At 40.2% G+C, this 22,052-nt stretch overlaps 2 protein-coding genes across 3 annotated transcripts; one reads left to right on the top strand and one right to left on the bottom strand.

Moving 5' to 3' along the window:
* Positions 1-1,237: 1,237 nt before the first annotated feature.
* Positions 1,238-5,533, bottom strand: emp3a (epithelial membrane protein 3a (MAM blood group)). Its single transcript, XM_072383124.1, has 5 exons — positions 5,420-5,533; positions 2,751-2,855; positions 2,492-2,594; positions 2,231-2,371; positions 1,238-1,476 (listed from the first exon to the last, which is right to left on the bottom strand). Exons 2-5 carry the CDS (start codon positions 2,826-2,828, stop codon positions 1,301-1,303), a joined length of 498 nt encoding a protein of 165 aa, XP_072239225.1. The 5' UTR covers positions 2,829-2,855; positions 5,420-5,533; the 3' UTR covers positions 1,238-1,300.
* A 2,724-nt stretch (positions 5,534-8,257) lies between these two features.
* LOC140303252 (coiled-coil domain-containing protein 30) lies at positions 8,258-20,290 on the top strand. Of its 2 annotated transcripts, XM_072381939.1 has the most exons (18): positions 8,266-8,542; positions 9,720-9,893; positions 10,004-10,124; positions 10,233-10,444; positions 10,757-10,852; positions 11,282-11,447; positions 11,676-11,747; positions 12,180-12,295; positions 13,855-13,932; positions 14,865-14,975; positions 15,174-15,272; positions 16,516-16,632; positions 17,002-17,114; positions 17,338-17,479; positions 18,347-18,483; positions 19,249-19,366; positions 19,855-19,916; positions 20,005-20,290. In XM_072381939.1, the coding sequence occupies exons 1-18, from the start codon at positions 8,489-8,491 to the stop codon at positions 20,225-20,227; spliced, it is 2,211 nt and encodes a 736-aa protein (XP_072238040.1). In that variant the 5' UTR covers positions 8,266-8,488; the 3' UTR covers positions 20,228-20,290. The 2 variants fall into 2 exon arrangements, with proteins under 2 accessions (XP_072238041.1, XP_072238040.1); XM_072381940.1 differs by lacking the exons at positions 18,347-18,483; positions 20,005-20,290 and having other exon boundaries at positions 8,258-8,542.
* Positions 20,291-22,052: the final 1,762 nt, after the last annotated feature.

The following is a 22,052-nucleotide window of genomic DNA, read 5'->3' as shown; positions in this document are numbered from 1 at the left end:
ACTCACCTTTGGCACAAAGTCAGGCTGTCAAGAGCTGTCCAAAGTACATTAGATAGGTGTATCTTGCTGGTGCCGGCAATCTGGATGGCTTCTTGCCTTAAACACGAGAAAAAATACCAACAAGTTAAGGTGACCGGTTTGCTTGCTGACTTATGATAAATACTATTTCAACACACAGTGAAACTAACCTTCTGTGCAGCTTTGTCTTCCAGGTTCAGGTGTTACTCGTCGGCTCTCGGGAGCTGTGTTTCGTCATAAGTCCCCTCCCCTGTGTGAGTGACACGCACTGCTCTATTCCTTCCACTCCTTGTTACTGACATTGTTCTCAGATTCCAGACATTCAGTACAGCTGAAAAACTTTACAGTTACCCTGTCATCGACCCCATCCATCTCCGAAGACTTTCTCAGCAGTGTTTAGATAAATTCAGCCTCATATAGTCTATTATCAGTATCTACACCACCTACATGTCTGTGAGGTGCTGATATTGCTACGTGACCTTTACCTGACAGGTAGAGATTTTAAACATTGTTTTTTTTTTTTCTTTTCTTTTTTCTTGAGACTGGTCCATCCTGATAGGTAGGTTTAAAAGATATGTATAACACTGTTAATCATCACCTGAGTTCCACAAGTGCAATCACAGCAATGTCTTTTTTATTTCTTTGAAATCTCTGTTTGTGTCACCTGCACACAGCACAGGTTTCGCTGCACTGGCAGATTGCCATGTGTTGATTTTTACATATTTTCCTCTCTAGTTCTCCAGAAAACAGCGTGGACATTCTTTAACAAACACCAACTGCTGCAAAAATGACAAGATTACACGACAAAGAAGGAGGTGAAGCTTTTGCAGCCACTGTGCTGTGTCAGAGGATTGCACCTGATCTGTGTTACAAATAAACCTCTTACTATAAAATCAGACAGGATTTACACAGATTTAGCACTTTAAACACAGGAATGCTCTTTCGTAGAGCTGATATGTGGCAACAATATGGGTTTTTCTTTTTCAAATACAAAGCAAACCATCCAAGCTCAACACAATGATCACAAATAAATATTTGACACAAGTTTATTTATTTATTTTCTAATATTTCTTTGTCAGAATCCTTCATGTGCATCGCAGTATGACTGTTTATAGCCTTTCGTTTTCTTGATCTGTTTCTTGATCTGTTTTCTGTATAAGAATCCCAGATTGAGATGCCACCAAGGTAATCTAATGTTCCTCATAGCAGAGTAAGAGGAAGAAATAACTCTCACTCTAACTCTAACTCACACTCTCAATAGCACACACTCTCTTTTTTTGTTTCACTGCTTTTTGCGCAGGTGGACATACAGGACTCCACTAATGAGAAGAAGGGGGACACAGAGCCACGCCAGGATGAAACAATAGCCAAAGCGTCCTTTGCTCAGATCTCTGGAGTCATTTAATATCTCCTTTCTGTGGAAGGTGAAGATGAGGCAGGCGGCAAAGTCTGTGAAACCTGCAAGAATCACAAAAAAGAGTTTCATATTTAACTACACGTTAGAGGATCCATCACAATACTGGTATATATTTAGGTTTGAAAACAGTTAGACATTATTCAGCAAAAAATTCAAGTTACAGTTATGTTTTAAATATGGAAACAAAGTGCAGAATAGCAAATCCTTTCGTCTAGAGCCATGGGCATCACCAGAGAATGAACAATGTCCTCCCTTATAAAGCTTTAACAAGCTTTTACTGCAGACCTCACTCCAAAAATGTCCACACTTATCTGTTTGAGTGAAAAAAACACTGTTCTCAAAGGATGAAAGTGTCATGGCCAGATGTGTTGTTACTTTCGACTAATTTGTATGCTGATCCGTGGATTGAGATCTGTTAATGTTGGGCCACAAAATCCTTGGCAACATTTGATGAGGACTAATTGTGGTAGTGGTTCAACACATCTTTGGTGCTCTTGTGAGCATCATGAGTTCAGTGATAGTTTTTGGACAAATTTGAGCTCGATAACATGTGGCTTCTTAGAAGAAACTTACTTATGGGCCATTTCACTGCTGTTTTTTTAGATCTGATGATAATGAGAAAACATTTTCTGATGAAACTTCGCTAATATCTGCATAAGGTGAACAACAAAGAAATTTAAAAGCAGTTGAGTTCTTACAGCCACTAAAATTTAAATCTTTGAAAGTCCTCAAAGGAGTAAAAATGTTGTCAAGTTGTTCGTTTCACAGTGATAAAGGAAAAAGCCTACAAATAACCTGCAAAGGCCTGGCAGAGGCCTGTAAAGTAGAAGAGGCTTCCTCTGGACAAGGTGAACAGCTGAAACAGGAAGACCAAGAAGGAGATGGAGGAGAATACCACAGAGAGGACCATGAGGGCCTGGACAGACTGGAGCCAGTCTAGGAGGACAGAAGGCATGTAAGACACTGCAGTAAAATTTAAAGCTTATGACTGTTAGATGACATGCAAGCACTTGAAACAAGGAAAAACATGTGACAGATATTTTGATTATGATTTACCGCTTTCAGTGGTAGCAGCACACAACCAGGTTTGAGTGGCATTATCATAGAAGCAGTTATACCAAAGGTCAGTGATCTCTGAATCTGCCCATATCCACCAGGACTGCAGAAGAAGATAGAAAGAAAGAAAGTAAACTGTGAACACTGGTTACTTTAAAGACAGTTCATCATAACAGGACATTGCAAGAGAAGACTGCAGTGTATGAGTGACATCTAGTGTAAAACCTGAGTTAACGTATGAGCCGCGCTTATATCTCACCTTTTCCAGGGTAGCGATGAGGAGCATGACCAAGCTGACCAAATGCAGCACAGTTATGGATATGAGCAGAACCACCATGGCTATTTAGAGAGAGACTGTGGATTCCTGTGTACAGGCAACAATATGAAGTTTTCATGAAAGACAAAATCAAAGAAATAATCATTTTTGACGATTTAGATATTTTCCAAATGAATTAAGGAATCGCTTAGAATATAGACTAAACAGCGCTGCAACCAAAGTTATAGAACCATTTTTTAGCACTATTGCACACGTATATGAAAATTTGAAATGTCCGTCAGATTTCAGTGGCCTGAAACACTTGACCGAGGACTCTTTGAGGACTTTCATCACGCATCTCTGCATCTGCACTGACAATTTCTCTATGCCACAAGCATGCCAGAAAGAAAAGGAGGTGGGGTCACTGCATCCTCTGTTGAGTCTCTGAGGAGCACATCAAACATTAGCCCCATGTGACCTCTGTAAACAAACCTCTGCCCTGTCTACCAGTGTTCTGACAGTTTTTCTGTCCATTTTGTATGAATCCTATAATAAAGGATGATAGTCCATTATTGCACTTGATGGTGTTGGAGGTACTTTCACCTCAGTTTTCAACTCATTCTCTAATTATCAACATCAGAGGAAACTTTCTTGAGTTTAAGAGAAATTGCAAAACCTTTCATAGATACTAGGGATTGTATCAGCCTGCTCAGAAATGAAATCATTTATATGACTGTTTTGTGGCACAGAGGAAGTCACATTGTTGAGAAAGAGTTTTTAGTTTTAGTTCCCCATCTTGCTTAAAATGAACAGATACAGACTTTTTTATATATATGTACATATAGCCTGCCGACAGTGCAAAAGACTAGAAAAATATCTCCAAATATGTATTTGAAGTTGACTGATCTTATAACTGAGTAAGAGGGGTTTCATTAACAGGACATGTTTAATTTTTTCTAATATTCTAATAAAGGAAATATACAGGAAAGACATTCGTTCATCATTGAGCGGCAGCCTTTGTTATCAGTGACACTCAGCCAGTTACACACACACACACACAAAAGATCGTTAGCTTAAAAAAAGAAACAATAGATGGCAAATGTTAAACATTGACACCCTAAAATTTCGGTTTAGGGATGGTGATTTGGAAAATACATGTAAAGGACAATACGGTAAAATCAAAAGTCCTAAACCTTGCAAATACGAGAGCTAGTTAACACAGTAAGTAATTACAACATGAAATATATTAGATAATATTCCGTCGTTAAAAGTAAAAACAGTCTTTGCAGGCTCAGGAGGATGATGTAAAAACCACTCAATGGAACGGATCTGAGAAAGTAAAGCAGCACATTGAAGCAACTGCAGTCAACACAGTAGTTTTCCAGTGAGGACTTTGTAAATAAAAAGCTACCAGTTAATATCATGCACTCACGCCTGTAAAACACAAGACTGACTCTGAGGTAATGTTTGATGTACACGGGTCAGTTCTTATGTGTATGATTTTAGTTGGTATTCATTCCCATTGCCACTCTGCAGTTATTCATATCTGTACAACAAAATGTACAGTTTGTTCCAAACTCCTAAATTCTGAAGTTTGCCTATCAAGAATATAAATTCAGTTGATAAATGTTGATAAAATAAAATCACTTGTGAGACCAGATCTATTTGGATGTATTGATGACTAAATTATTTCTGAAAGCTCAATTATCAAATAATTGGGATGATTTTAAAAAAAAAAAAATCCAGAGTCACATCAAGACAAATTACATTGCTAAAGCCCCACATTGTGCAGCTGGCCATAAATACAGTGGTATATTGCATTGGATAGTTGTTATTCAATTCTCTACATGAAGTCATCGGGCCTATCTAAAACACAAAAACAAATTATATAAAATCCAACCTTTTCTATCAGTGTGATGCTGAAAAACGGATGTCCTAACTTAGTTATTGTAATACGCTGTCCTCTGGTTGACAGCTTGTTTAAAATGCTGCGGCTAGAATCTGGACTAAAACCCGAAACTCTGAGCATCATTATTGAGCAGGAACCCCAGAATGACTCCTGGGACTGAACAGGTTAAGCTGAATCAAAACTGAAAACCTTTGACCTCAGCTGAGGCGCATCACCTCCTCTTATGTTGATTGTGTTGATTTCTTTTTTTCATATGCTGTTTATTTTATCCCTTGACTGTCTTAGGTCTGTCCTGCACTTCAGATGATGTCACTATTTGATTGTTAATCACATGATGCGGGGAATGGTTGTTTACCAGAGACATAACGATGTGTGTGAATGGAGTGAAAAGAGTTGAATCCTCTTAAAAATCTGAGACATAGATGTTAGATGCCCTTCCCTTATCCACGCTTGCACTGTTTGTCTTCTCCAGCAAAGAAACACGAGTTTGACTACACACCCCTAAATCTTGCTTACGTAAGAGTTTGAGGTCCCTGACACAGACAGATCCATCGTAATGGTCACAGAGAGCCTAAGCATATAACAATCGAGGAACAAAAGTGTAAGTATCATTCTAAATGTTAAAACACACAATTGAATGCCTTTGGCAGCATCCAATCACACGTTCTTCTCTTTTGCCATTAGCTTCGTTGTGTAAAAGTAAACAATTTCAGTCACTTGATTTTTACAGAAATCAACATAATAAAAGTAAAGAAAATCTTACCTGTTATTTTTCTAGTCTAAACCCTTTAATGGCAAAGTTTTCCCTTTGTTGCTCTCCACTTCGTCCTCTGCTTTCTTTTTCCATACAGCTCTAAAGCTTCAACAGAAGGTTGCAGACTGGTAATGTGGAGTAAGATATAGGAGGAGTCCTCAACACCCATTTCCTCAAAACTTTCCCAGCCCTCCCCCTCATAGCTGTGGTCTGTACCAACTCAGCACCAGAAATGGCATTCCTCTGGACCTGCGTAAACATAGAACTCGTTCTCCAAAGCTGGACTGCGGACATCCAGTGTGTTTTGAAGTTAGAGAAACGGCGTGATAAATATCGGTTATCTGTCAATCCATCAGGAGCTGGAAACAAAAAGAACCGAACATACTAAACATATTGAATATAGAGGCTGAAACATATTCATCAAAAGTCTGCTGGATGTTTGGTCTGGCGGTGATTGTAGTTTGTGTCATTAACTCCACATTTTTGTGCCAGTGCTGTACATGTTCTCATGTTGTTCATCCAGCTGTGCGGAAAGCTGCGAAACACTTCCTATGTGGGCCAGTTGTAAGACAGGAAAGGACCGATTAGTGTCTGCTTTTAGATGCAGGAAACGTCAGACCACCAAGAACACAACACATAGTGTTTCACTCTAAATTGAATCCCCAGAGAACATATTTATTTGTGCATACATCCAACTTAACTGCATCATACTTACATGGTAGAAATTCACTTGAATGTGTAGCCAAGAGGAGATAACTGTCATAATGTCTGACTGTATGTAATATACATACGTAATATACAAAGAGAAAGGGAAAAAATAAAACAGACACAGCGTATATCACCAACCCTGAACAGTGGAAGCATTAAAAGCTGATGGGTGGAGGGGGGGGACTTCTAGCTTTGGTTCAGGTTGTCCTGCAATCCAAAATGGGCTGTGGGTGGTGTGATTCTCAGCTCCTTCTGTTCACAGAAATAAAGATATCTCCCAGTTGTCATCATTTAAATTTCAATGCTGTTTGTTCATTATATTGACTCCTTGTACAGATAGATGTCTTCACAGATTATTCATATGTGTGTGTTGTAAACGGCAGATACTGTTTCCAAACTACAAGAAATATTTCATTTATAAACCATTGATGGAGGATGTATTTATAACCTGATAAGTACCTGATCAAGAAGGCCAGCTCTGTCTTGGGTTAGTCAATGCAGGTGGTGGGAGACAGGAGGATGATAACAAAACGATCATCAATGATGGACAGTGTCTCCTACACCATGCAGGACAGCATCAGCGCACTAAGCAGCTCCTTCAGCGACAGACTCCTTCACCCCAAGTGTGTGAAGGAGAGATATCATAGGTCCTTCCTTTCTACTGCTGTCAGACTGTTTAACAACCAGTAATGAGCCCCAGTAGCCCACACACACACTTCAGGACTCAATCACTCAAATACTGCAAAATGAAAATAATAATGTGCAATAATTAATGTGCAATAACCACTATTGCTACTACTGTATTTTGCTTTGTGTGGTCCCATCTCTGGGAAGTTGAAGCATACAGTTGGATGTCACAAAGAAGAACAGGCCATTCATTACTGTTGCACTAACAGGTAACAAATGTTTTACTGATGGGTCTGACAGAAGTGGTGCCACTAATAATTACATAACTTTGGGAATTTAAAATCTGTAACAGTAATGGTTCTTATTAAGCTGCTCATATGTCCTGCTCGTGAAATCCTGATTTGTGATGAAACTTGTTTGATAACTGTGAAATAAGTCTCTTTGTTACTCATGGATAACAAAACTAACCAACAGTTTACAACCAATTATAGCGGAAACAGTTTGTTAATCAGTCGCTATGTTATCTGATAGAAAATAGCAAACTCTTATGATAGTCACGTAGAGCACCTGGAACAGCATTCCTCACAATTTTCCATAAATGTCGTTAATCAAGACAGTCAGTAATGAAATAACAAGCAGACAATAAACAGATTAATCCAGACTGAATATAATCAGTGGTTACAGTCTCTTTGAAATATGTTACTAAATTACAGAGCAGAATCAGAATTTTGTTAGTGGGCCTAATATAACAATGAGGCCTCCAGACAGTTTGAAGGGAGGTAATATTACCTTACTATGAACTAAAAAAGAAAAAAGAAAAGTCAAAGAAGCGCTATTTTTGATGTTGACTAAATTCAAACGTTATATATTTATTTTAGGCTTTATCGAGGATTTATCGAGACTCAGATGGACTTTTTTGGCATCATGGCTGAATTACTGAGTGAGTGTGAGAGTCAGATGCATTTGACCCTGTAGACGTCCAAGAACAGTGCAAATAAAGTACCGTAAGTGTGGAAAGAGATTTATGCTCCATACAACTCCTTTCACATTTTCTTTCAGACAAAACCCCTAATCTGCAATATCACAGTGTAATAGTCACATGAGATATTTTTCTTTATCAAAAGCTTTTTCGTTCACTAATTTAAACATTGTTGTGACAATTCTCCAGTGCCTTGATTTGATATACTTTTTAACACGATGTAGTAGTACTACTTGTAATAGACTGGAGTTATACATTAACATAGTTGAAATATGATGCATACTTTCACGAACTGACATTTGTCTTCTGTTTATCAGTCAACTAAAGTTATACACGCAGTTAACGGTCTCGTATGACGCCTTTAGGGACCGGCGGACATACCACTATTATAGTTCACAATCGTTTTCACAATAAGAAATAAACTCCCACAACCTCCATCGCGGAATTTTTTACATTATTTTTTTCATTTTTTCATGCATCCCTCCATTATCACCCCAATTAAGGTTTAAGCTTTCTGGCTAGTTGCCACGCGACACTTTCCCGTGCCTGTTTATATTCTCCCACAGTTCATCGGGAGGACATTGAATGTTCCTGTTCGCCTGTAAACGGTTGGACGACGGGGAGAAAGAATCGGCCGATACGTGCGTTTATGGTACCGTGTTCCGAAACGGGGCTAGAAAGCAGTGTGAGCTGTTTTTTTAAAAAGTTTTTTTAATCGGGTTTTATGTTGGACTCTTTCGTACAAAATGTAGGTTTCAGTGTGAATGATCGCGACCGAAAAGTTGTTTCTCCGCACAGCCCAGATGGATCAAGCAGAGGTACCGAACACATTGTTGTTTATCTCAGCAGCTCGAAGGCTAGCCAACTAAATCTTAAGCCAAAACCTGCGACTTTAAATGCGTCCGATGTGATAAGACTGCCCTATACATCAGTTTATTCCAGTTCCACTAGTTGTTTCCATGTGGTTGCACCTTCAGTTGAAGATGTTGGAGACGTCTTGTAAATCACTGAATGCACATTTGCCTGCGAAAGTCAACCCAGTGGGGAACTTTAGAATAAAACTGCATGGGTTTCAGCCAGCACAATGGCTTTGTAACGTGCATGCAGTGTGAAGTTATTCTGTTTTTGTCGTTCAGCTATTCCAGATTTTACTCCACCAAGAGGAAGCAATTCAACAGGACCAGCTGTCTCCACAGAAAGAAACAGCTGCTCTCCTCAAATGTGCAAAAAGATTCAGTTATCTCCATCCAGAGCTGAGAAGGACATTCACACAACTGCAAAACCCTCACATGAGTCATAGATACAGTGCACAACAGACAGTGAATACACATGCACATTAGATAACATCAAACAGGTATCACCAAGTTGTTTACTTTATATTTTTAAAAGGTTATACTGAAATGATAGGCCCAAAGTAAAACTCACTGCAGCAAAAGGGAAACGGTAGAAAATTAGTGATTGGTGTCACAAAGTTGAGCATTTCAGTGATTTGCCGCTAGTTTGATTGCATGAATTAATGGTGAAGAACACTGCAGAACTTCAAACTCTGCACAGGAGTTCATAAATAAAACGTGCCAGTAAAAACTGACAGGATGCCGCACAAATGTTGCCACTTTCCGAAGCATTGTCTCCTTGAACTTGTTGGTAAGCCTCGTGAGGTCGAGGAAAGACAGAAGGAAACATTTGCGCTGTCTCACTTAGAGACATCCGCATTGGAACAAGTAAAATACGATAGAGTAAACTCATTATCGAAGTCGGTCATGAAAAAAAGTTAAGAAAAAGCCATCAAAGTAAAAGATGTTGTCACAGATTGCTCACCTATGCTGCTGATACCCATCTTCCTGTCCACATATCTGTTTACATAAATAAATCCCAGTTAGAGTATAGAAATAGAGATTAGGACCTCGGCATGTCAGCTGATTTGAATCAAACTTTAGGGTATTTTAAAGAGAGTTCCCACGACCACACATCACGTGATCACATTGTCACTTTCAGGTGCTGGAGCAGATCGCCACATGGTTAAGAGAAGAGGGACTTGCTCCTGACGCCTCCCCGGAGGCTCAGCTGTGTTTGCTATGGCGTGCCCAACAGCGCACGAGAAGCCGCCTGAGCAGTGTGACGAAGGATCTGGAGAGGCACCGCTCGCAGCACCTCGCAGAAATGGCAGAGGTACAGCGAGGTTATCTCTCGATTCGATGGGCAAAAAATATCAGGAACTTTCACAGCGAGCAAAAAAACACGAAAAAGGTATCTCTGATGAGAATCTTTCTGCCCGTTAGGTGCGCAAGTCTTTGGAGCAGATCCGAATCTTTACCGAGCACAAAGATGTGTTGGCTCAGGAGATCCAAGACGAGAACGACAAGCTCAGGGAGCAGCTGAGGCGCATCATAACACTTCAAGGTTGGAAAGTTTTTAACCTGCGTCTCATCTACAGGTTTGAATAATCCAACGACAACCATTCAGTACTAGGACTGAGACACTCTTCCTTTTCCTTCTTTATTCTGATAGATGCCCAGATAAGTGAGGTAGCTAAAATGCTATACCAGCAGGGCCTCACAGAGCTGATTCACAGCAGCCCCAGCGAGCAGGTGGCTTACCTCCTGGTAGAGAGGGCTTCCTTGCTTGAGTCAACTGAGCATCCTGACAAGCCGACGGGCGATGGAGACCCAGAAAGCCTTTTGGGGACGGAAGCACAAGCATCGGACACCAGTGTGTGCCAGGTCAGAGGACGGACAACCCTAAGTGGGGTTTTCTCCTTTCTTCAGTCAGTATTTCCATTTTGGTATTTTTAATTGATGATTATTGGACCGACATGAGTCCAGTTCTTTAAGGCCTCCATAAATAAAGCTTAATTAAGCTTGGAGAGAAACATAATCCCAAATTATGTTTGGGAAAATCTGGGCTTTGTTGCCATTTTCACATTGTATTCTTTTTAGTTTTTCCTTTTTGTAAAATGTCTTTTCTTTGTTTTGGACAACATGTATAGAATGGTCTTATGCTCTGTGATTCCCCTCTTCAATGTAATTCCACAGTCTACCCACAAGAGGGCGCCACGCCACTTGCAAAGTGCATGGAAGAGACTATTGGGATTCCACAAGACTTCACAGAGCAGACATGCTTTTATTCCTGTATGTATGCAATGGTAGCACATCCCTTAGATACTAACAAAACTGCTCTCAGGTCAGTTGGAACTGATGCTGAGTCTAATCTCTGTATGAAGTGTAAATATAAATGTTTTTCGCATGTCATACTTTTTGCATGTCATCTGTTCAGCAGTCTTCTGCAGCATCCAGATTAACTGCAACCTCTTTTTTTGTTCCAGTGTTTTTTAATCTCAGTTACCTGCACAAAGTAGGGAACTTTGCATGGCAGAAGAATTTCAACCTACTACACCACTGATGCATCTTGTTCCAGTGCGCTTCTCCAGGTGTCCTCTCTAGTCTTGCATGTATTTCTGAACATTGTCGCTCACACTCCCTCTGCGTTCATTTATGAGCATTTCAGTAGTCGCTTTCCTCATGTTTATTTTGTAAGGTGTTGTGCTCATCTCCTTGTAGGCCGAGGCCAGACCTTTGACTGGCCACGGGAGCAGCTTGCAGAAGGAGTGTTCCCGTTTGGAGAGGGATCTGGAAGAGGGCTCCCGAAGGTTGGCCATGGCCCACAACGAGATCCGGCGTTTGACTGATGAGCTGGAATCTGCTCATTTGACCCGAAGGGCGTACGGTGAGGGATATTCATCAGAAACTGTCATTCTATAGGCAAATTTTGACCAAACAACCATGTCTACTAGAATAAAAAAAAAAACTCCATAGACTGTCAGCACTATCCTTTCAACTGATGTGCTGAAGTTGTTTCTCCATCATGCAATTTTGCCTGATGCAAAGCTTGAATAAAAACAACAGACCGATTAATCCTGATCACTGTGGTCATTGTGGTATATGCCACTTTCAGAGCCCGAGCTGCAGTCAGCACAGGAGGAAGTGGTGCAGCTCAGACAGGAGGTGGAAAAACTCAAGCGATATGGTGAGGTTTTTTTCATGCATCATATTATGAGTAGGGATGTGTGACAGTCTAAAACAGCTCAGACCTGGTTAATGGTCATTGCTTTTATTGTACTCCTGGAGAGACCACAAAATGGCAGTAATCCTACTTCCTTTACCCTCTACCCTTCCACTGCTGAGTATTAATCTCCATGTGAGAGACACAAAACCAAAGTTATCTTTGAAAAGCACAGTTTGATGTCTACCTGATTTCCTTCCACATCTGAAGCTTCAAATTTACAGAGAACATTATCTGTGTGTGTGTGTCGTTTCACATCAATTCTCTTTGAAAAAGTGTGAAACTACCTGAAATGAATCTGTGTTTTGCTGGTAGGAATGCCTGTCGACAGTGACGTGAATGAACATATATTCTTTATAATCCTATATTTCCCATGATTGTACTTGCTTCTATAAGAAATGGCAGAGCTGCGGAAGGCCAAGGAGCTGAATGATCGTCTGGACCTCGAGATTAGAGCTCTGAGGACCAGGGTCCGCTCTCTGGATGCTGAGAAAAGCTCTCTGCAGCAGACGGTACGATAGATGCAGACCCAACTTATTGAGGAAAAAAGAAAGATTGACAATGAGCTCTCTTTATTTTTTACATCATCATCACTTCCTTTTTCACACACTTCTATTTAGATATATATCACTTTGTAGGCTCGTGTTAAAAGTGGCTGTGGCTGATACAAATCACGCTGACAGTTTCTCCATCCTTTGCAAAAAATGCATTATTAAGTACCTTCACTGTCTTGCCATTGTAAAGCATTAACTTTTACTTTTTTAAAACACTTTTTATGCTTGTGGAGTTTTTCTAGATATTTGTTACAGTTACTATTCATAACCGCATAGACTTCTTAGCATTGACTTCCTGAAAGATCTGTGGTGTGGGGTGTATAGCCACCTCTGCATATACTCCTCTACTTGCACATAGAGGACTTGCAAGAAGGCCCAGAAGTTGTTGCATTATTTGCAATGTTGAAACCTAGAAGTCGAAGACATGACAACAACACTGTGTTAGAGACGATGCATTTAGCTTGGTTGTGCTAAGAAGTTAGTATACTGTTGCAGATTCCCTGGTTCAATAAAAGGTGCTGGATCATTTGATTGTGCAGCTTGCTCACACACTGAGCATGAAAATCGTGCAGATTACAATTTTCTTATGCTCTTAGGCCACAAGCCCATTTCCCCACACATTAGAAAGAAATATGAGCAGCTGCAGCAATTTTTTAGAATGAAGACGTCTTTGTAGATAATTGATAACTGATTGCTGATTTAGCCTGGGAAAAATACAGCGTTCCACACTCAGCTGTTTGATATATAAACAGTACCTAAACAGCAAGTGTAAGTTTGGAAGTATTAGTATTTGAGCATAGACTGTTAAAAAGATGGACAAAGTCCTTCCGCTGTTGGATTTGACGTCAAAGTGCCTTAAACTTCAATATCACTTACCGTTAGGTGCTGGCTCAAAAAGCTTCTAAAGACTTCTGAAAGATAAAGAGAAGAGACCATAATGGGTTCCTGCGGTCCATGGAGACGACTAGAATCCAGACTCAGAAACATGCATTTGCAGAGAACACAAATAAACGCAGTGTTTTTACATGTGGTTTTAAAAGAAAAAGTGAAACAATTGAGGATGGGGGGGGGCTGGATGTTAACTAGTCATGACAAACTCTGACTGCCTTGTCCCTATACAAATGTTCGAGTTGGGTCTTTTGGTTTTTAGACATGGCATATGAGTGTGGAAAAAAACTGTGGAAGAAAAAGAGGCAGCGGAGCCAAATCAATTACTGTGGTCACCTCAGCGACAGATGTTGCTTCCACTCCGTCTGTTGAAGCTCTAGTGTGTAGGTTTAGTGGCACCAGCTGAGTTGCTCCTGCCTTACCCACCTGTTCAAAGTGTGTTGCAAAAGCCCGTCTGTAGAAATGTGGGGCAGCAAAGAGGAGCGACCCACAGCATCTGTAGATGATAGAATTCTGTAAGGCTGTAAGAAACATGTCGTTGGGCATGTCATTTTCACAAGTAGATCATCAGCAGATAAAGTAACAATCGGTTGTAGCTGTACACCTGTTAACATGGGTTGTTTTTCCAGGTAGTGTCCCTGCAGGTGGAGGTTGAGAGGGTGGAGTCTGTGCAAGTAGAGGTGGACCACGCCACAAAGGTGGCTGAAGTAAGTTTCCCTATTTCTACATACAGTGATGTAGCTCTTGTTTCCAGAGCTGACAAAATCAGGTCGTAATTGAAACTTTCCATATTTATATATAATGTTAAAGTACAGTTAATGTTGTAAAGAAGCATTTTGATGCTTTAATGAGCAACAAAGCAGCATTTTTTTTTCTATTAAAGATGGAGTTATTTATTTCGGGGACTGAACCATCAAACAAACAAACGCCCCTCTCATGAAAAGCTTCAAATTTGTTGGACGAGCCCAGCAAAGGTGACCGTGACAGTTGACCAAAAGAGAAAAGTTCCAGCCCTATAAATGACAATAGATGCTTATATCTCACAGCGTCAGACAAAAAAAATGAATAAATAAAATCCAGATCGCCATCAGAATGCCATGACTTTAAAGTGCGCTTGTCACACAAATCTGATCATGCAGGGATGCAGTGAAAAAACAGACTCACCCAAAAGGCAAAAGACAACAGACGTGTGCTGTAGCTAATCTCACATTTAAAATTATGCAGCTGGACAAATATTACCAACGAATCTTAAACATAAACAAATTCAGAGGGAACAATGACACGGCAGGCAGGTGGTGATGCAGTGATTCTGCTGGGTTAAATGGCCTTTCTCTCTGAGTTCAGCTCTACTTAGTGGATGTTTTTTTTCGTATTGACCCTGATAAGACCCACAAACATCTTGATCCAGTGAATAAATTGTTTGCTGTTTGCTTCTGCACAAAAAGAAAAAGCTGGTTGGTTGTTTTGGTGATGTTAGCCTACCTTGTTAGTCCACCAGCTGTGCACACACAGGGTGAACAATTGGATTAGGATATTGGATGACTCAACATTTGAGGTCTCATTATTTAGTATCTTGGTTAGAGACACAGATGCAGTATATATGCTACATCTGATTATATGTGTTTTATGATTTTCTCAGGTTGAATCCCTGCAGAAGAAGACCGAGCAGTTGGAGTCAGCCCTGCAGGAGCAGCAGCAGCGACTCCTCACTGCACAGCTTCAAGCTAACCAGGCTAATGAGTTTGTCAAAGTAATTCACACAGTGTAGATAACGGGACTTCGTGTCCAGTATTGAAATAAATCTGTCCATCTTACAGTCTTTTAACTCAGAGGGTAATCCATCACAGAAACTCTTGTTCTTGGTTTGTAGACCTTTGAAATGACGCACCGTAGGGGGCATCAGGGGGCACACATCAGCCGATTTTTTTTTTCTTTTTTGCTCCTCCAGACTCAATCAGCAGAGCTGGCACAGAGCAACGAAATCAGCATAAATTTGCAGGAGAAATTAACGGCCCAGATGCAGCACCTTATGGAGACGCAGGAAACCGTAAGTAAAGACAAAACAGGCACACAGATGGAGGAGGGCAAAGTTTTGCCGGTTATCGTAAAAAGTTTACTTGGTACAGTGTTGATTTAGTAAAACAAAGAAACATGATCGCTTGATGTTCTTTAGCTTGACATTTATTTGATTATCTCTGATGTCAGTCGGCCATTGAAAGTAAAAAAAAATCCCTGGTTTAAATGCTCTGTACTGTAGGATTTAGAGAATTATTGTATCACTGAAGGAGAATTTTATTAGCTTGTAGGAACTTTAACTTGGGGCATGTTGTATAAAGCTGTGTGTAGATCCAAGCTATCTTTTTGTTAAATATTTAAAGTTGTGGGTGTGTTTGGCTCCTGCATGAACCGGACACTTTGACACTCTCCTAAGTTCCCATTTGCACATCAAGACATTGTTTGTGGCACAACTTAATAGGATTGACAATGAAAGCAACAGTAAGGAAGAAGCACAGTTTTATTGAGTATAAAACATCGAAATTCATCAGTGAAGCACAGAAAAGTGTAATCTGTTTCATTTGGTGATCTTAGTTTTGCAATCACGAACAGAACAGACGCAGCCAAATTTAAATAACAAGAAAGGACCCTGTTGCAGTGAAAGAGAAATAGTCTGAATGTAAACCAACGGCCAAAGCACGCATCAGCTTTCACATCACATCCGAGCTACAGTGGAGGACAGACAACTCCTGTTTTATCTGCAACGATAAGCATCCAGCCTGTAGGATCTGTGTGGAGATAATCAGGAGACAGACACAGAAGTACAGATGCATCATGGTATGTTTGCGGTTTTATTACACAGCCCTTTGGCGGCTCATCACACAATCTTTTGATGCTAAATGAGAACCATCTTTAAATAGTCTCCCTAAAGAGGTCATCCACAGTACATGACACACAGCCACAGTTATTTAAAGCTCCCACATTCACTGTAGATGAGAGTATATTGTAAAAATTGACAGAATCAGAAGAAGAAAAAACACTATCATAACGTGCAATCTCAGTGAAACCCCCGCTTAACCCCACTTAACCCCTGGTCAGACCTGGTCAGGTCACGGGGGGGTTGGAGCCCATCCCAGCGGTCATCAGACGAGAGGCGCGGTACACACTCACACTCACTCCTAGGGACAATTTTAGTGACCAAATGTGAAATCCTCCCGTCAAAACGTGACAATTCACTGGGAGTTTTCTATGACAGACATTTGGAAACTTCATTGATCTGTGTAACTGTTGCCAAGGTTAAATTCCTGCAGAAGGAGGTGGAGCAGCTGGAGCTGAGCCTGTTGCAGCAGCAGCAGCAGCAGCAGCTTGGCACCGTGCATGTTCGGGCAGATCATGCTTTCGACTCAACCAAAGTAAGTCAAACTGTGTATGTCCCTGAACTTTATGTTAGAATCTTATGCCTGTCCTCAAATCTAAGGTGTAAGTAGTAAAGAACTACCTTTCGAGAACTAATCTGAGATAGGTTGGGATTGTGTATGGGTTTGTCCAAGGGTGTGTACGTGATAAAGGCTGAATCACAGTCTGCTGGAAACGCCCACACAGATCTGGAAGATTCATTTGTTACACAGGTTCAGACACAGCTGTCTATCGCAGAAACTGTAGCTGATAATGTGTTCAGTCCAAAGACAAAATATGTGCCAGAGAGAGTATGTTCAACATTGTGCAAAACTCTTGAAACAACTTTTTTCACTCTTTGCTGATGATTTCATGTTTGCCTTTAGGAGTGTCCCGACTGTCATCAGGCGTTGAAGACTAAGCTGCTCACTCAGAATAATTGGGAAACCGTTAAGAAGGAGATCTGTGAAACCCTCAAATGCCTTGACAAAGAGCGAGGGTAACAGACGCAATGTCTTACACCCACTCAACTCAGCATTTGAACTTGTAAACTGTTATATTTTAAAGTTTGACGAACAAAGAATTTTCCACTGAAAACTTGCTCAGCACATGAAGAAAGAGAAGCGTTTCCTCATTGTGAAATACCCTAGACTGCGACACTGAAATCAGGTTTCTACATCAATGGCTTATGATTAATCAAGGGTGCATCCATCTGCTTACAGTAAATACCACAACATGAAGGAAAAACATAAGGAGAAACTGTCTCGAGCCAAACAGAAATTTGATGATGAAACCACATGGCGTGATGAAAGGATAAAAAGTCTCGAGAGAGAATTGTCCTTGTGTTCCCACTCATTAGCAAAGGTGAGTGCTGGTTTGGCCTTCTTTACATTTAAGGAATGATTGGATGTTTGAGGTGGGAAAGGTGATTTTCAGTATTCCAGCCTGTAGTTTCTTTCTTATTTATCTCTTATGTGTCCTCTAGTAAACAAAAGGCTGCTTTGGTTTCTTTGAATGCACATGGTGGACTTTTTATCTCGACCTCACTCTGCCTCTCTTGTAACTACAGTTTAACTGTCTGTGGTTTTTTTTTTTTTTTTTTTACCCATGTGCAAGACAACAGGAAGCAATCTCTTACATATAAAGAAGTTTATGGTTTCTGGGTTCAAAGGTACAGCAATCTGTAAGGTAGAGAAACAGTCATGTAGGTAAATACTGTGAACCGTTGTTTGATTTTAAAGGAACAAAATCATCAGTGACAACTAAGGGCTACATGGCTGTAGCTTTAATAACTGTAAGGTACAGTCATATTGATAGGCTAAACTTGTGATACATATGTGTGGGCAGCTGTGTAGGTACTCCCCCTTACTTCTCATAGTCCAAAATGTCCAATGTAGGCTAACTGGTGACTAAAAGAACAGGTGTGACCTTCATGGGTTACATTCATTTCCAGCTGGCAGATCTGTGGTTCAGGCCCCAGCTCCCCAACATACTGAGGTGTCCTCCGGAAAGACACTGAGCTCCACATTGGCCCTGATATGCTAACCCATGTGTGATTGCAAAGAAAAAGCACTGCATATTTAGAGTACTATGCAGTATAAAATGAGAAGCATGGATGAGCTTTTGGGTAAATGAGAAACACGTTGTAAAGTGCCTTGTTAAACCTAAATAAGGTTAGAAGCATACGCAAATCTGTGGATTGTAAATGAATTAAATTCTAACTATTTTCAGGAGAGAGAGCTGGTCGTACGCATAACTGAGGAAAATGAGAAACTGCTGTCTGAGAGGAGGCAACTGTTGCAACGGCTCAATGAGGAAGAGAATAACAAGAATGACAGCATTCTAACAGCTTCCTCGTCTAAATGCAGGTACAGCAGTCACCTAGCTTTACTGTATCACAAAACACAAAACATGTTATGTTCAAAAGAAGTGACTGGTAGTGGCTAAAACTTTGTACTACTTTGTATCCTAAACTTGTATTGGTGAGATACACCAACCAGCCATAACATTATGACCACCTGCCTAATGTAGACTGTGCTCTCCTCATCCTGCCAAAATAGTTCTGACCAGCCAAAGAGCCTTCAAGGAACATCTGAAGGAGTCCTGGAGTGTCTTGTACCAGGACCTTAGCAAAGGATCCTTTGGGCCATGTGGGTTGTGGGGTGGTTCTTCATTGTTGCCATACTGGGTCAGGGTTACGACTGTGGGTGGGGTGTGTGTGTGTGTGTGTGCAGGGAGGGGTGATTGGTCTGCAGAAATGTTCAGGTAGGTGTCAAAAGGAAATCCATGCGAGTCCCAGCATGAAGGTTTTCCCGGCTGAACGTTGGATCAAGATGAGAAGTGTCGCTCCCTTTATCAGTCAGTGGTTCTAATGTTATGGCTGATCGGTGTATGAGGGGCGGAAGAAACAAAAAATTATAACTTTGATTTATTATTAAAACTGCAAGAGAAATATTGATTAACGTGGGGGTTTTTTGGCATTTTTAAGCCATCTTGTCATGCGATTTGACATTATGTCAGGAAAGCAGCGACAAGGTTGGGAGTAACAAACACGAGATGGTTTGCCCGCAGTTTCAGTGCCTTCCTTTTTCTTGCTACACCTCATACCTATGTGTTCCTGTTTTCATATCAAGGGTGAAGTTTTTAGAGATGGAAAACAGGAAATTGGGCAACAAGGTTTTGCACATGTCCAAACAAATATCTATCCTGGAGCGCAGCTTGCAAAACATGCAGTCGCAACACTTTGCTGAGGTAACGGTCACAGTTAAATCTGCTTCATCTTTGGATACATTGATAGATAGCTCTGACGGGCCACTGCTCCCTCTGCTCTCATTATTTTTGTCATGCTTCAGTTTTGCCACAATGCCATGAATATGTAGCCAGTGGTAGCACTTATGAGGCTGTATTGCTGTAAATACAACAGAAAACAAACTGTAGGAGGGATCACCGGGATTCCCAGTGTATTACCACAGGAAAAGGGACTATTGTTTGAAACTGGCAGATAGAAAATACAGTCAATTAAAGAGTTAAACAAATCTGGATGTTTTGTAGCTGTTAATATTTCTCCGATATTTAACAATAATGCATCCTTTATTTGCTGAGATATTGAACCATATACCAAGACTTCCAACACCCTCCCATCCACATCGCAGTTTTAGAGCTAAGCTGTCACATTTGTTCAACAGCCTAACAGAAAAAGTTGATCGTTTATTGACCAGATTTTGGTTTTGTTTAATTAGGAACTACAGAAAATGTCAAATCACCTGCAGATTTTTACATCTCTCCCTGTGCACACCTCCAGGTAAGCCTGATCCAGATTCACCTGATCAAAATGTGTTTGCGTAGTGAAAAAGAACACCATCAAACGTCTGTGTACTTTGTTTCTCTAGGGTGACGTCATCGGAGCTGGCTGACACTCAGGGTTTACAGGACAATACACGTAACAGTCACACCAAGCAGACAGATGTTACTACTCACGCTCACTGTCGCACATCTGGAGCCTTGTGGCGACCAGCAGAGCTTGGCTACCTGAACCTGACCTCCACGCAGAGCGTCTCAGACTACTCAACTCCTCAGTCTGCTCTCAGCAGCTCTGAAAGTTTGCCCTCCTGAACTTTTCGGTTTGCAGTTTGGTATATTGTACAGAGACTATTCGATTTTGTAATTCAAATGAATGTAATAAATAACAAAAGATGATTTAACTGAATTTCTACTCCTTTAAATAAAACACCAATAAACCACCTGAATCCAAGATAAATCAGCAAGATATGAGGCTCACACATTCATCCGGCGCTTAAAGAGAACAATAACTCTGGCTTTACATGTCGGTAAACCAAACTCTAAAATAAAGACGAGCTACATCTGTTGCAGAAAACCAAAGGTGCAACGACTGCATGGTGGTTTTGACCTAATTTAAAGAGGGGTGCAGCTATGTTTTGAGCTGCCAGCATTGCCAGGATGAATCTTTACTTGTTTTGACAGAATTGTGTGTATTCTAATTATTACCAGAGTTTAAAAGTGAAAAACAACGAGACAAGGCTTTGGATATTTTATTTTCTAAGTTCGTCTTTGCAAAGGTAATAAGAATGTTCATTTTACAACTACTTCTTTCAGACAGACTGCACAAACAGACCTGTTGTTGCAAAAGAATAGTCAGTGCAGACAGAAAAACAAGTCTCAACTGGTTATAATTACTGCCTGAGAAATTCCACAAATAAATGTGTTTAAGAGGTTCTGGTTGCATTGCTCTGCATGCATAATGTAAAGGATTTCAGTAAAAAAAGAAAAAAACTACAACTGTGACAAACTCCAAGACATAAAAATATTCATCAAACACTGGAAAATCTCCTGAGTGGAATCTCAAATCAGCTCCAAATAGCACTTATAATAAAATGGAACAACCAAATAAAATGTTTCAAACTAAATATGTGAAGCAAGAAAGAACCCCTGCTTCACAGTAAAAACTCAAATGAGATGCTCCTTATCATCCAGGGCTGTTGCATAGCTGTGCAAAATGCAAATAAAACATAGATCTGAGGATTATTCATTTCAGGAAAATGAGTTAAACCTGCCATATCTTTCTCTTTTACAATGTGATAGCTCAATTTCAAGTCCCTTTGTTTCAAATGAAACCATAGATAAAATTGGAAGTGAAAACCATAGATATTATCACTATTTAGTAACTGATTTTTAAGTGTGCAGCACCAAGCTGGTTGCAAATAACAGTAGCTCTGCAGGTATGTGTTCATTTCATAAAATGAAGATGGTGAGGCAGCACAAAAGAGACAAGAAGAGGTTCAGCTTTCCCGGATAATCAAAAGAGCTCAACAAAACAAATGTCACAAAAGGTTTCACTGGTTTTGGTTTGTGGGTGAGGACTACAAGACTTTACAGAGAAAAATAAGCAATTCTCTGAAGTGATACACTGCAAGATTGTAACCACACATTAAAATGATAAAGCCGGAGTGTGTGGCTAAATGTCAAAAATGTTAAGTTTAAGTGAGAGAAACATGGCTTGCATTACTCAAAAGCAAGTTTATACCAACACTTTATCTTGAACAAAAACAAGATAGAAAAAAAGTTGCATCAAAAAATCTACATCTAAATCATCAAAGTGGCTCATGTTACCCTGCTTGTCCATACTTTTTTTTTTCAAAAGCACAAATATGACATCATCATTACAACACATCCCTCTGAAAGTCATAGGTTTATATCTTTGTGACTGAGACATCAGTCGTTGAACACCATAAGGTTTTTAGGTATCAGTTTAGAACAAACTAATATTTTAAACTCATTGCAATCACCGTCGCCTCTGCACCCGACTTTTCCTTTTTTAACTCTCGTTAAAAAGGAGAAGTCGGGAAAGGGGGAAACAGAACATCAATTCAGACAGCCATGTCAACACTTACAGATTAATATACATTTGAGACATTGATCT

This window comes from Leuresthes tenuis, unplaced genomic scaffold (genome assembly GCF_036924035.1).
Source record: "Leuresthes tenuis unplaced genomic scaffold, fLeuTen1.0.hap1 SCAF_3, whole genome shotgun sequence".
Taxonomy (NCBI): Eukaryota; Metazoa; Chordata; class Actinopteri; order Atheriniformes; family Atherinopsidae; genus Leuresthes; species Leuresthes tenuis.
The sequence above is the reverse complement of the archived record's forward strand: the minus strand, read 5'-3'. Positions and strand labels throughout refer to the sequence as shown.